Source organism: Protopterus annectens, chromosome 2.part1 (assembly GCF_019279795.1).
Source record: "Protopterus annectens isolate FY-2018-M chromosome 2.part1, PAN1.0, whole genome shotgun sequence".
NCBI lineage: Eukaryota > Metazoa > Chordata > Ceratodontiformes > Protopteridae > Protopterus > Protopterus annectens.
The window spans coordinates 50,964,842-50,980,806 of NC_056729.1; the positions used below are offsets into that span (position 1 = coordinate 50,964,842).

A 15,965-nucleotide genomic window follows, 5' to 3' on the forward strand; every position below is an offset into this window, starting at 1 on the left:
TTTTTTCTCATGGTCAGTTGGACATGGAGTAGCTCAAGCATGTCATACTGTCTGACCAGCCTTGAGGTGTGCTTATCCTTTATGTATATATATATATATATATATATATATATATATATATATATATATATATACCTCTGCCTTTTGCTTTTTCATGTTCAGTGGGTAGTTAGAACATATGAAAGGTGCTACAGCCATGCACTGCTGGAGTACTTTCTGTGGCTTTTTACCATGTTTCAGTAACTTTAAAGATGTCAGCATTCTCCAAGGTTAGGGGAGTGCAGTTTCTTGTTGACACTCCTAGCAGTGAGCAGTAACACCTTTAGCTTATCCTTAATAGCTTTTATTATGTTGGAAGGTTTATCTGTCTGGCAAATGCCTGAAAAAGGCACTACAGGAGTGGATAATGCTTTGACCAATATCCGAAAACCTATAGGTGACAGGACAAGACCATCTCTGACAAAGCAGTGTGGCTGTCAACTATGTCCTCCCAGGCACAAGTACTGGACCCCTTTAGAATGACTACTAAGCCAATTGTTAAAGTTGATCATTTCTGATGGTACCATGGTGTCATCCTTGGAGATGGTAGAATGCTGCTCAATGCCGGGCTCCTAACTGCCTGTGACACACATTCTGAGAGCTCAATCATATCTTTATTCACATAGTCCGAGGAGGTACATCTCAGGTCTTTCATTGCCACATCAACTATGATGGAGTCATACTGGTATTTAGTGGTAATGTGACCTGAGTGCTTGCATGACATGGCAGATCCAGACCCTTGACAGGCAACTAACTATAACATTCTCCTTATCCAGCCTGATAAGAGGGACATCAGTGTGTCTCACAATGGAGTCTTCTATAACCAGAATATTGGGTTGTGGAGTTTTTCGCCTTATGAGCTTGGTAGATGAGATGCAATGAGATGTGGCTGTATGTGTTGTGATGGGAATTGTCTTAAGGACTGTGCCTGAGATGCCTTTGAGGTGTTGGAAAATTGCATGTGAGGACCTCTGCACATGTGGGTGTATGCATGTGGTCCTTTGTGGGTGCGGTGAGTGAATCACTGACAATTTGTCTGTTGCATTTTGTATCTGTATGTGAGAGTCTAGCCTCCAGTGTCAGTATGTAACATTCTCACATATTATATTTGTCTATTTGAGAATTAAGTGGTTGTTTCTACATAAAGCAATTGCTACATTGCCTCAGGATGCCCATGTCTACTAAGCTGGATACAGTGATAGTAGAAAAGTGCCCATCCATCGTTGCAGGTCTTAATGTGCACTTAAAAGGGATAGGAGTGGCAGGTGTTTGTAACCGGACGAGGGAAGGGTGTTTAGTTGGTTTACTCTGCAGCTAACCTAACCAGTGATGCTGCCCACCACCCAAACCAGATGCTCTCTAAGCAAGGATAGTCCGGGGTGCTATAATAAGGTAAGGGAGACCTACATAGTCCTAACTAAATGTATAAAATGCTACTCACCATGCAAACTAGTTGCCCCAAGAGTAATGTGAGAATGAGGTAAAGTTCTAAGGTGGTTTTCATATGGAAATTTCAACTTCTGATGACTGCATATATACAAGTCAGATGACTGCGTATATACAAGTCAGCAATAACTGCTGTTGTGCAAAGAGTAGCTTCCCACAAATGCAGGGCTTAGATAGATGAAATCAGCCCATTATTGCCAAAAGAGTGCAACATTTGACCGTCTTAATGTAAAATGACTGGTTTGGAGCCCAAGTGTTAAGGGACCACAAACAGATACCTAATACTAAGATATATACCGATACTAATATTAACTAAAAAACAGTAGATAAAATGTACTTCAGTGCAGAACAGCAGCTTTACAGCAGTTTGAAAATGCAGCTTTAAACTTTATGAAGAAACACAAAGAAAAAAGCAATAAACAACACAGTAAACATTTGCAGGATAATGAAAATAAGTAATGTTTCTAGATGTTTGCTTCTGTACGGGCAACGGCATAGCGAACTACTCTGCAGAAATATGCTAATTTTATACCAGCACTGGAAATACAGAAAACTGATTACTGAGCCCTCTGGCCAATAAAACGACTACACTTAGAGCCCTTCTCTGTGCTTCCCAACTCAGATAGACCAGGGAAACACCTACTGCCACTAGATGAATAATCACAGTCTTCCTAATGTGAAAGTACAGTAAAAGAGTGTCCTGAGTGAAACGCTATCACAAACAAACTTAAACTTAAGGAAAGGCAATAAGTAATTAAAGATAACAGCACTGTACTTTAGACTGCTTATAAAAGTGGGACCATTCAATAAAAGTACTTTGCTTTGTAGTAATGAGCAAAGAGCCACTCACTTGTGCAGAATTTATAAAGGCACTAAAACAAGGTAAGATGATTAATAAGCCCTCCGGCCAATCGCCTATACAGACCAGACTACCACCCACTGCCACTAGTTGGAAAATCCTGTTTTCTTGTAACACAGAAAATAGCTTGCTACTTTATCCAGCTAGCTAGATATGAATTAACAGCAAATAAATCAGTACAACAGACAATGAGAGGAAAAATACACTTTTTTTCTACAAAATAAGCAAAATGAAAAGCAAATAATTCAAGATATCAATAGCAGTGTAGAAAGGGTGAGGATTATAAAGTTCAATTTATAGTAAGGATGGACAGTTTACAACTCACCAAGATAAAAAAAAAAAAATCAAAAAGTGGGAGGATGGGTGGAAAAATAACCAACAGTGCTCTGCAGGCCTTCAGTCTTATCAGAAAAGACAAGGCCACACATATATTGCCTCACTCAAGAAAGAAGTTACCCAATGAGAAAAACATGTGAAATGTGCATCCTGGGTAACTTAAGTGTTTATCTGCCACACAGAAAAAAAAACACCAGGTCAAGCAGATTTCTCATAACAGAAAACAAATGGAACAGGTAAAATAGAAAGCAGCACTGTCAGTTTAAGCAAATCACAGGAAAAAGGAGATTGCTTTTCTTACGAGGAGGGAGTAACCAATAGAACCTGTAGTCTTTGCAGACCTTGAGTCTTACCAGAAAAAAATCAAAATAAAACGGTTTATAGGAGATAATCAGAAATTCACATAAAACAGAATAAAGAATCCTAAGCAGAAACTCTGTTATAAACATTTAAATAACAATGTGAAGAAAATGCAGGTTAATACAACTGGTACTGTTCCATGGTACTTTTGTAATATGTTACATATAATAATGTTTAATATATCCAGGAAGTGGCAAACAGTTTGTTCTTGATTACTTTGCCATATGCAATACTGAGAATATTGTTTACTTAGTAATGCATACAAAATATAATTGCTTCTATATAAGCAAAACTAACACAAAACTTAAGGAAATTATTTCAAAACATGTCTGACATTCACTGCAATGTTAGTACTAATGTCTTTGCTAAACATATATTAGTTGCGGGTTATGATCATTCTTTTCTTTTTGGAGTCATAAGCAAAATGTTTAATAACTTTAGGGAAGGTGACATTGTGCATGAAACTGAATTATTTCAATACAACTGGATTATTTATTTGTATGCTGACACTAAGCCAGTGCAAAATGCTAGTGTTGGCATTAAATCCATTCTAAAGAAAAACTATAATACTCTGCAAAGACTGATTTTTGGTCTGTATAGCTGACTAATTTACAATTAATTATACAATATAGGCTCACTACTAAACATACCAGATTTTCCTTGTATTTGTACGCTGTCTGCTGTAAAACATCTGATTTTTATTAGTAATTACAAAACAACAAAAAGTAACGGAGATTCTCTTTCCTGCAATGCACTGATGCACTGTGAAGATTGGTAAGTCCCATATACATTTGCAGAACATCAGCCTACAGAAGACAACATGGAAGAAGACTGAACTGCCCTTATAGAAAGACATTATTTAAGAAAGCTAAGCAACTTCTTTCTTAAATGATGTCATTGTATAACAGCAATAACCCACTCCTGTGCGTGGGTATATCACAATTTACCCATGTTTGCCTTTGATAAATCACTTGGGCTTTGCACTCATGATCAAACCTCACCAACTGTAGGTAAATCCTGATATACCCAAACACAGTTGTGGACTATTGCTAAATTTAATCTTAAACTGTGGTTGCTATCTGACTGGATATTTGCCATGTGAAGTTCTCCATTTTAACTATTATTTCATATTGAATGAGTTAATGTATTCAGAAATAGCTTTGCTACTACTATCAGTTATGATTTTATTGTTTTAATAAAACTGGTGATTTTTTGTTTTATATTAGAAAAAAACAAGTAATCTCCGTGGTATCCCCGAAGTCTCAGAACAACCCACTAAAGTGTAGTGGGTCTAAAAACAAAACAATGTAAGAAACTTCACTGTGTGGAAGATTTTCAGTCCATATATTTCTAGTTAATCACTGTATATTAATCAGATCAGACAATAGTAGTAGAAGTAGCGAACGTAAACTCAAGTCAAAAAGTAATAATAGAAAATATATAATTCTACAGCATTACTAAGTATTCGAAAGTAATCCAAGCAAGGCAGGCACAGTCTGTTTCCAGTCGAAAATCCTTTATTAAGTACACAAACAAGCGATCCAAGTAAAACAAAAATAGAGTAATAATTTCCTCACAAGCTTTCTAAATATATATATACTTTTTATCAGGCATGGGAGTGGTTTATTGTGCTGTAAAACAAAGTGTTATTGGTACACATGTTAAATTCACATCCCTTCCCCCTTCAGTGTGACATTCGAGCTGGTCCTGCCCTACCTAGTAGCTGTCATAATAATATATAGCCCTAATGTACTTTAATGGTACATCTTATTCAACCAAATTATTAAGTCTGTGATTTTATACAAGGCAATATACTACATGGCTGGAAATATATCAACCTTAGTTCATATAAAAATATACATATACATTTTGCATGCAAAAATCAGTTTCTATTTTCATAACCTACTGTTAACAAAGATCGCTTTCGTCCTTCTAGACTTCTTCAGGTCTGTGTACAACAATCCTAAAAACCTATATAATTGTATAATTAGTTAGTATTGTTATTACCATCATTTTGAATAAAGTGGAAAAAAGAGAACCAGAAAAAAGTAAAAAAATATATGTATGATGATGGAAACAAAATATACACTTAAATTTCAAATGATTTAAAATGGTATTTAAAACCAATTTGTAGAAAAAATAAAATAAAATGCACTTAGTCATGTAAACAGTGTGGCAATTTTCTAAGTTCCAGTGCACTTTTAATTGAACAGTAGTAGTTTAGTCCAGGCTTTCTAAAAGAGTTAAGCTTTAATTGCCACATGAGTTCCTGTTTCTCCAGAATATTCGGGATGTCTCCTTCAAGATCACCCATGTCTATGCGTTCCAGGATCTGGAACTTAAAACCTGTGTGTCTTTTATGAAGAGAAAGGTGTTTGGCTAGTGCATTATTTTACATCCAGAGCGGATTTCTGACAGATGACATGAAATCCTTCGCTTGAGTTTATTTACAGTCTTGCCCACATAGAATGCATCACATTCATTGCACTGTGCCCTGGAAATTACTTTTTTATTGTTACAGTCACCCCCTGCACTGGTTTTAATGATCTTCTTTAAATAAGGGCAATAAAAGCTATCACTTTGCTGTATAAATATACAAAATGTACAATTAGTTTCACATCTTTTAGTGCTTTTCTCACATGGTCTAGGTTTAAATTCAACAAAACTTCTAATATTCCTGGTCTTCCTATAACAAATGATGGGGCTTCACCTAAGATGTTAATCAGAAAAGGGTTTCCTGTGACAATGTCTAATGTAGTGAAATCCCAAGGCTATAGATTAGCTCGAATCACCAAAGAGATGGAACCATTTTTGAGAAACCTGAACAACTTAGAGAATGATTTTCTAGTGAGAGGCTATGAAAGTCAGATGTTAAAAAACATCCTGGAACCCATTATAGAACTGAAAAGGACTGAAGCACCTTCACTCAACCTCCCCAGTAGAAAAATGTTAAGTAATCCCACAGAGAATAACAAATGCAAAAATAGCTGCATCCTGACATACACTTTGGATTATCACAGTATCAAAAATATTATTGAAGAAAACAGACATTGTCACAGGAAACCCTTTTCTGATTAACATCTTAGGTGAAGCCCCATCATTTGTTTATAGGAAGGCCAGGAATATTAGAAGTTTTGTTGAATTTAAACCTAGACCATGTGAGAAAAGCACTAAAAGATGTGAAACTAATTGTACATTTTGTATATTTATACAGCAAGGTGATTTAAAGAAGATCATTAAAACCAGTGCAGGGGGTAACTGTAACACTAAAAAAGTAATTTACAGGGCACAGTGCAATGAATGTGATGCATTCTATGTGGGCAAGACTGTAAATAAACTCAAGCAAAGGATTTCATGTCATCTGTCAGAAATCCGCTCTGGATGTAAAAATAATGCACTAGCCAAACACCTTTCTCTTCATAAAAGACACACAGGTTTTAAGTTCCAGATCCTGGATCACATAGACATGGGTGATCTTGAAGGAGACATCCCAAATATTCTGGAGAAACAGGAACTCATGTGGCAATTAAAGCTGAACTCTTAGAAAGCCTGGACTAAACTACTACTGTTCAATTAAAAGTGCACTGGAACTTAGAAAATTGCCACACTGTTTACATGACTAAGTGCATTTTATTTTATTTTTTCTACAAATTGGTTTTAAATACCATTTTAAATCATTTGAAATTTAAGTGTATATTTTGTTTCCATCTTCATACATATATTTTTTTACTTTTTTTCTGGTTCTCTTTTTTCCACTTTATTCAAAATGATGGTAATAACAATACTAATTATACAATTATATAGGTTTTTAGGTTTCTTGTAGACAGACCTGAAGAAGTCTAGAAGGACGAAAGCGATCTTTGTTAACAATAGGTTATGAAAATAGAAACTGATTTTTACATGCAAAATGTATATGTATATATTTATATATAATTTTTGATCGCAAAATGAACTAAGGTTGATATATTTCCAGCCATGTAGTATATTGCCTTGTATAAAATCACAGACTTAATAATTTGGTTAAATAAGATGTACCATTAAAGTACATTAGGGCTATATATTATTATGACAGCTACTAGGTAGGGCAGGACCAGCTCGAATGTCACACTGAAGGGGGAAGGGATGTGAATTTAACATGTGTACCAATAACACTTTGTTTTACAGCACAATAAACCACTCCCATGCCTGATAAAAGTATATATATATTTAGAAAGCTTGTGAGGAAATTATTACTCTATTTTTGTTTTACTTGGATTGCTTGTCTGTGTACTTAATAAAGGATTTTCGACTGGAAACAGACTGCCTGCCTTGCTTGGATTACTTTTGAATACTTAGTAATGCTGTAGAATTATATATTTTCTATTATTACTTTTTGACTTGAGTTTACGTTCGCTACTTCTACTACTATTGTCTGATCTGATTAATATACAGTGATTAACTAGAAATATATGGACTGAAAATCTTCCACACAGAGAAGTTTCTTACACTGTTTTGTTTTATATTAGAAGACAGATTTGCCAACATGCCCTTCTGTGGTCATTTTATTTTGGAAAAAGATGGGACATTACTGAACACATGAGATTATCTTCTCCTTTGACTTTTATTTGTGTTACTAGAAGGCATAGTAGACAGTCATGTTTTTCACAACCAAATTTTATTCACAGCTAATATACACTTACCCAAGTTCTCCAGACTTTGAATAAAAAGAGACATCGTACACAAAAATGCAAGTAAAATGTGCACTTACAGTAAAAAACAGAACTGGAACTGTGAGTACAACTGCAGTGACAACAGCCAGGCGCACTATCAGCATTAGAGTGTCATTTCTGTCATGGTACGTGTATAACAGTTCTGAATGTACACCATCTGTGGACAAAATAAAATAATTTCATTCTTCAACATAAACATCATAACTATTACCATCTAAATGATTTTGTTCTCACTCCATCTTCATCAAGTATGTTACAAAAGTTTCTTAAGCATTCTGTTATTCTACCAGCTTTCCTTGATGGCTCTCACACTGTGTGCTTGCCTTTAGATGCATTGATAAGTTTACACCAACCATCACCCCTCAACAGTAGGTGTTACTGCTTCCCTTCCAGCTGTGTAATTGTTTGCATCACACCTACTTCCTGATGCAGTACTTTGATTTCTTCCTGAAATTATTTAGGCCAGCTATTTCATCTTGCAAATGTTCATCCCAGGTACACCTTTTTTGTGAATAAAGACTGTTATAATTTTGTGTCATCAACAAGAAATGCAAATATTTTTCTTCCAGACTTCCTTCACTGTTGCCTAAAAGGACTCTGGAACCAAACTATTCCTCGTCAAACATACATTCACATGACTGGCTTTGATCTACTATGGCCTACTACATCTGAAACATCTGCATATGTGTTTCATCTATTCTACAGCTCTGGTCCTCCTCTGTGTCTGTAGTTTGTTCACCAAATTGTTTTGCGGTATCCTGTTAAAAGCCTGGTTAAAGGGGAAGTAGGCCACTGCATCCCTTTCTGATGTATTACAGTGGTTACATAATCAGATAACAAAAAGTAAATATAATACTAATAATAGTTTGTTTAGCTTGGCATTTGTGTTAGGAATTTACAAGGACTTGAGCCTCATGTCTCACTACCATACATTTGTTTGTGTCTTGTGTGGATTTTAATGGAGGAAAAAGACAGGCCCTTGTGAAGTATCTCAGTTAATTATTGTAAAATATGAGGTAAATTGGGCGCTGTTGTGCTCATCCCTTGAAATTGGTTCCAGGCACAGAATCTTTTCCATTTTTCAGCATAAGATTTTCTAGTACTAGGCCTCCTTGCCTCTAAAATGATATCCATCACAGGTTTACTGAGGGATGGTGGAGGAGAGATTATGTAATTAGCCAGGCTGCAAGGTTCAGTGTTAGAAGCTGAGGGTGCAGAATCTGGTTCTCCTATTGGGGCAACAGGGAAGGAGTCTGAGGCAGGTGCCATGGGGATAACTGTGACACACTGCACATGAAGGAATACCAGTGTTGGTGTGGCCACTCTCGAGCAATCAAAATCATCCTTGGTTTGTCCTGTTTGATCTTTAGTAGTACTTTGGAAAGCAGAGGCAGAGGGGGAAAGGCATAGACTGATAGGTTTTTCCAGCTGAAGGACAGAGCATCCACTTTCCAGGCTTGCTTGTGGGGAGTCCTTGTGCAAAATTTGTCAAACTGGTAGTTCTGGGAAGAGGCAAACAGGTTTATATCTGGGCTCCCCCATTTGCTTGTCAACATGCTGAAAATCCTTGGTTCCAGTTTCCATTTGTGTGGGTCCATGAGGTTTCTGCTTAGTCCGTCTGCCAGTGTATTTAATTTTCCTGGCAGGAATTGAGCTGGCAGGTGCACTTGGTAGCTCAAGGCTGTGTTTCACAATGCCATGGCTAGTCTGCAGAGGGGGTAAGAATGTGTAGCCCCTTGCTTGTTTATGTACCACATAACAGTGGTGTTGTCCGTCTTTACCATACGTTGTCCTGGAAGAATGTGGTCCTTGAAGGCTGTCAGAGCATTCTGTACAGCTAACATTTCTTTTTGATTGATATGCAGGTGCATTTGACTTGAGTTCCATTTGCATGAATGCACTTCCCTGCCAGGTGAGCCCCCCATGCATAGTCTGATGCATCTGTTGTTAGGGTTTGGGCAGCAGGGGGTGGTGTGAAAGGTAGTCCCTTGTTTTGGTGGCAGGCCTCTGCCCACTAAAAGAATTCTAGGCGTAGGCAAGGTATGATAGGAATCACTGCTTCTAGATCCAGAGAATGTTGACACCATAGGCTTTTTAGATACCACTGTAGTTTCCTCATATGCCGTTTTGCATATGGAATTAGAAGAATGCAGGAGGCCATGAACCCCAAGGCTTGCAGTATTTGTCTTGCAGATAGCAGGGTTTTTGTGGCCACTTGTTTAAAGTAGGTTGTCAAATGAATTTGTTTCTTTGGCGTGAGGTAATCCATCTGGGAAGTTGTATTCAAGCTTGCTCCCAGGAATATAATTTGTTGAAAGGGTACCAGGTGTGATTTCTTTTCATTTATGTTGTACCCCAGACAAGTTAGAACCCTTTGTACAAAGGCCAGATGATTCAAAAGTATGTCCTGGCTTTCTGCCTGAATTAGACAATCGTCCAGGTATGGGTATATTTGAATATTTCTTTGCCTGCAAAATGAAATAACTGGAGCTAGGCACTTTGTGAATACCCTGGACGCAGTAGATAAACCAAAGGGCAGTGCAGAGAACTGATAGTGCCTGTAGCCTGCTTTGAAGCGTAGGTATCTTCTGCAAGATTCCTTGACTGGGATGTGCAGGTATGCTTCTTTTAAATCTAGTGTTGCCAACCAGGCATCTTTGCCTAGTATAGGAAGTAATTGTTGAAGAGTCAGCATCTTGAATTTTGGAATTTCCAAAAAGGTGTTTAGAGTAAACAGGTCCAGGATAGGACGCCATGAATTGTCTTTTCTGGGTACCAGGAAAATTCTCGAGTAGAAACCTTGTCCCTTTTCCTCTTCCGGTACCAGTTGAATAGCCCCCATGCTTAAGAGAGAAAGTACTTGTTTTTGGGCCTCTGCCCACTGATTTGGTCATATGTCCGGCCACCCGTTTGGTGTTGGCAATGTGTGGAAGTGAAATCTGTATCCCTGGGACACTATATTTAAAACCCATTTGTCCTGGGTAATGAGTTCCCAGTTCTTTACATGAAGAGCAATAATTCCCCCCAAAGGGACAGTCAGTTGATAAGTGCTTGGAAATTTTAAACGGAAGTCATTGAGACAGTTTACCATAGGGGGAGTCTTATTACTCCCAGATTTGGAAGTGGAGGCCACCCACTGCTTTGTCCTTTGTGTCCCCTGGGACTGAAACCTGGGCCTTTTGCTGTATCTGGGTTTGGCTTGAGAAGACCTGGAAGGGGCTGGAAAGGACCAATTCTTAGAGGGCCAGTGCCTACTAAATCTAACAGGCTGAACTTGAAAGAAATCTTTAACAGTTTGCATAGATTTAGCTTTATCTTCCATCTTTTTAAGAACTTCCTCAGCCTTGTTGCCAAACAGGCGGTCCTGATTTAAGGGTGCATCCAACAACTTAGCTTTAACATGATCAGGCAAGGATTGCTCCTTTAGCCAAGCATGCCTTCTGAGCATAGACCCAGTAACAGTAGCCCTGCAAGAGGCCTCTAAAGAATCAAAACCACACTGCAAAGTATGTTTTCCAAATTGTTCAGCAGAATGCATTAAATCCTGTAATTCTTTATTTTCCACACAGTCAGGAATCAACATCATTTTCTGTTTAAGCAATCCAATAACATGTTGCTGATACGTTAACATATGAAACTGGCAGTTTAAAGCTCTAATGGCCAAGGTTGCAGAAGTGTAAACCTTCTTACCCCATCTATCCAGCACCCTGGAGTCTCTATCAGAAGGGGTCGGATTTTTAGCAGTAGAAGCATTAATGCCCTTGGGCCCCTGTGAAATAGTCTCTGGATCCGCAATAGGATTTTTAAAAAGGAACTTGTGTGACTCAGGGACCCTGTAGTATCTGTCAGGTTTTCTGGGAGCAGGAGGCAATGAATCAGGGGCCAAACTAGATTCCGAAAAAGCATCAACAATGTCCAGTACAGGAGGAATAGCTAAAGGCCTATGCTGAGGTAGGAGTAAGAAATCCCTAAGCCTCTGTTTTGAATCAGAAAAATCCTGGCTTTCCCAGTGGAAATGCTCCCTTAGAGTATGCAAGGTTTCCCCAAAAGAAAAATCCTCTGGAGGGGAATCAAAGGGAATGGAGTCCTCTGCGTCAGAATCCTCATAAGTAGATAAGGGCAAATCCAGATCATCAGAAGCATCAGAAAAAAAAACAGAATCCTGGTCAGAAGATTCATAAACAACTTCAGTCCTAGGCCTCTTAGAAAGAGGGGGTAGGCTACCCCTGATTAGAGTTATTAAATCTTCAGCCATTCTTATCATTTGTTTTTTAGGCATAGAGGCCTGAGCATGTGGCCTGAGCGTCAGTTTTTTAGGCATAGTTCGAGATTTAGGATTAAGTGAAGAAGGAGGCGTCAGTTTAATATGCAAGTCCATAGGCCTGAATACACCCTCAGAAGCCGGTGCCTGCACAGTGGCTCCGGACCCATCCAAGGTAGAGACATCCACGGGTTCCATAGTTGAAGCATCTCGCGGCATACCGGACTCCGAATGGGTCTCAGTAGAGGCGTGCGAATCAGATGTAGTAGGTATCAGGGGCTGCGAAAGCACCTCACTGAGTACTGGCGAACTGGCGACTGGCTTAGGAGAAGTTTCGGCAGTTTTGGACCTCGGCAGCCGTCTCTGTCTTTATCTTTGCATTTTTTTGGAATCCCAGTAGTCGGATGGCTAACCGACGACATTTCTGGATAATTAAACAGAGAACCAAAATGTTTAGAGGTGAAAATATACCGACGACGGATAGTGCGCTGATTAAATAAAGCACAAAACCGACAGCAAGATACATCGTGGTCAGGGCCTAGGCAAGGAATACAGTACGAACGAAAATCTTTATGAGGTATTTGCTTTCCACAAGTAATGCAATTATTAACTTTTACTGACATCGGTAAGGAGCAAGAAAAAGTTTCCCCAACGGGGTACTTAGCTTTAGTTGAAGACTTTGGTTCTGAAACTCGAAAATGAAAATTTCAGGAGTGGGCCAACTGGCACTTGCGAACTGCTTCTACTTTGGGCACCGCACGGCAAGAAAGACTGATGTAATGGCATCAGCTGCATGTTTTATACCCCTGATGACCTGACGTCATGGAAGAAGGGACAGCAACCGACGCGGGACCCAAGACTTTGTTAATCAGGCCGACTGAGGGCTACCTGCAAGCAGATAACCCAAATGTAATGACTGCAACAGTGAAACACAAAGAACATCAGTGTAAGTTGCAGAAATGTATTCGGTTACTAACCGAATACATTTCTGCAAATTACACAATGGAGGCATGTCAGCACTCCAGAAAGCATGTATTAATTAGGTTATGCATGCCAATGGCCAAATATATGGCCATCGGCATGCAAAACCATGTCCAAAAAAAAACAAACAAACAAAAAAAACCCTTTCATTTTAGGCATGGGAAGTGATATGCTAGTTAGAGGGGGAGAATATGTAGAAATGGGGGGGGGCAGTATTACAACTTTCTGCATTTTGCCATTATAGTCAATGGTATGCAGAAAGTAAACATAGGCAGGGAACAGTGGTTGCTAAGGGGGAAGGTTCATGAATAGTGCAGTCACTAGGGCTTAAGGCGGTAGGGTATGTTAATGAGGGGACTTATACTGAATCACAACTTTCTCAGGAAGATTTCTAAGTGTCAGACTGCACCTAACCATGTAGGTGCTCTAACATGATCGTGTAGGCAGGAGGAGCAAGGAACATGAAGAGGAAGTGTGTCATGCTTGCTGTAAGCACATCAGAGCTCTGTTGGCTGGTTTCTGCTTAGCTAAGCACAGCTAAGTGAAGGGTTGTGTCTGAGGCTGTTTAATCTTAGTCCATTAACTGAGGAGCGTGTTTGCGAGCAGGGGAGGGACATTTCTTGCTGTGTACACTACCTACAGGCTGAAAGAGGAAGGATATAAGGAAAAGGCAAAGGAAGTAGCAGAACAAGGGAAACGCACTACAAATCAGCAATATAGGAGTCTGCAACTCACAACTAGCCAATGAAAGCACTCAATAATACAGGTGGCTGTGTAGCTGAAAATGGGAGGAGAAGTTATGTACTCACTATAACGTTCCATGTTTGTTGTCCTTGATCTCGCCTTCCTTCTTGCTGTTTGGGTTCAGAGCCGATCCTTGGCTCCAACTCAGCCATATACTATATAGCTCAAGAGCTTTTACTGGCTCGAGGCTAGCCCCTATCCCAGCATGCCTAGCGGTAGTTACCCAGATCTCGTTTGTGATAATCCATCACTAGACAATATAAAGAAATGAGATATACTCTACTTTACATATCCGATGACATCTGCATATAAAGGTGTGATCCCTCCACCAAAATAATAGTAGTAGACTGAGACTAACCATAAGGAATGGTATAAAGGAAACCCAGCCAGTAGAGCCAATAAAACAAGGGATTCCTCTCGATCTTCCAGGAAGGGGAAAGGAGGGAGGGAGGCAAGAAGGAATGCGAGATCAAGGGCAACAAACATGGAACGTTATGGTGAGTACATAACTTCTTTATGTCATGTTGTCCATATCTCGCCTTCATTCTTGCTGTTTGGGACAGCATCCCCAGCACCTGATTCTTGGGTGGCTCACTGGAAAAAATCTCTTCAGGACCGTGGAACCAATGGATGGCCAATTCCGGGAGGCCACATCTACTTTGTAATGAGTGATAAAGGTATGAGGATTAGCCCATGTAGCTGCTGCACAGATCAAATTCAAAGGCAATCTTGCTTGAAAGGCAATAGAGGTAGACAAGGCTCTTGTTGAGTGCCCTTTAATTTTTCCTAGAAGTGTTTGTTTACGCAACTGGTAGACATGTTTTATAGTGTCTGAAAGCCACTTTGATAAAGTCACTTTTGAGACAGCACAACCTCTTTTATTGTCCGCAAAGGATATGAACAATTGATCAGATTATCTAAATTCCTTGGTCCTGTGTAAATAGAAACGCAACTGTCTATGAACATCCAACTGATGAAGCTTACACTCTGCCTTGTTGCCATGACTGGGGAGTAAGAAAGAGGGGTTGGTTCTGAGAGAAACCCGATATTTATGGAAAATCAAGTAAGGGGGACGAATAGATAAAGCCTGTAATTCTGAGACCCTTCTAGCTGAAGTAATTGCAACCAAGAAAAGGGTCTTCCAAGTCAGAAATTTGAGCAGACAAGAAGCAGAAGGTTCAAAGGGAGGAAGAATCAGAGCATCTAAAACTAAATTTAGATTCCAGGGGGGAAGAGGTTCTCTTATCGGAGGTCTTAACAGGGTAGTACCTCTTAGGAAAGGCTTGCATAAAGTACAGTTGTGTACACTTACCATAAATGTAGATGTTGTGTATTCACTGTTGCAGTCATCACATTTGGGTTATCTGCCTGCAAGTAGCTCTCAGCTGGCCTGAATACCAGAGTCTTCGGATTTCTGTGTCGGATGCTGTTGCTTCTTCCTTGATGTCAGGGGTATAAAACATGCAGCCGATGCCTTTACATCAGTTTTTCTTGCCACAGATGTCAGGTGCCCCCACAATAGGAAGCAATTAAATGGTATGGTAAACCCTCATCAAAAAGTAATTACACAAGAAAAAATAAATATACCAACAAGAAGGAAAGGTAGAGCCAAGAGAGGTCAGGGGGCTGGAGGGAGGGTAACCAGGAATGCAACAGTGAATACACTCGAACATCTACATTTATGGTAAGTGTACACACCTGTACTATGTTCTTCGTGTTTCACTGTTGGAGTCATCACATTTGGGTTGATTCCCAAAGCTAAGGAAGGGAGGAGGAAGTTAAAGAGCATTAGGGCCAGCTATTAATCCCTGCAAGACTGCAGTGGCAAATCCAGCTCTGGATTTAGAAAAGACAGGCATGAGGTAATACTTGGTGAAGGTATGTACAGAGCTCCAGGTAGCAGCTTCTAGGATGTCACTGGTAGGGACTCCTCTGAGAAATGCGCAGAGGTAGATGCAGCCCTAGTGGAATGTGATCTTATCCCCTGTGGGGTAGGTTTTCCATGGTGCTTGTAGCAGAAATGAATGCAATGGGCCATCCATTTGGAAATGGTTTGCTTTGAAATGGCCTTCCCCTCTGCCCCTGCAGCAAAGCTAACTAGCAGCTCTTCAGATTTTTTGATAGGCTTAGTCCTGTCCAAACAGAATCTAAGTTGTCTGTGCACGTCCAGAGAGTGCAGTATTCGTTCCCCTTTGTTTTGTGGATTAGGGAAAAAAGTAGGCAAATGAAT

At 39.4% G+C, this 15,965-nt stretch overlaps 1 protein-coding gene across 1 annotated transcript in view; it reads right to left on the reverse strand.

Annotated features, from left to right (window-relative positions):
• The window catches only part of SLC38A1 (solute carrier family 38 member 1), an 830,305-nt gene that overhangs the window by 16,184 nt on the left and 798,156 nt on the right, over positions 1-15,965 (reverse strand). The window contains exon 13 of the mRNA XM_044062017.1: positions 7,788-7,906. Within this exon, the coding sequence (XP_043917952.1) occupies positions 7,788-7,906 (119 nt within the window). The remainder of the gene's footprint in view (positions 1-7,787; positions 7,907-15,965) is intronic.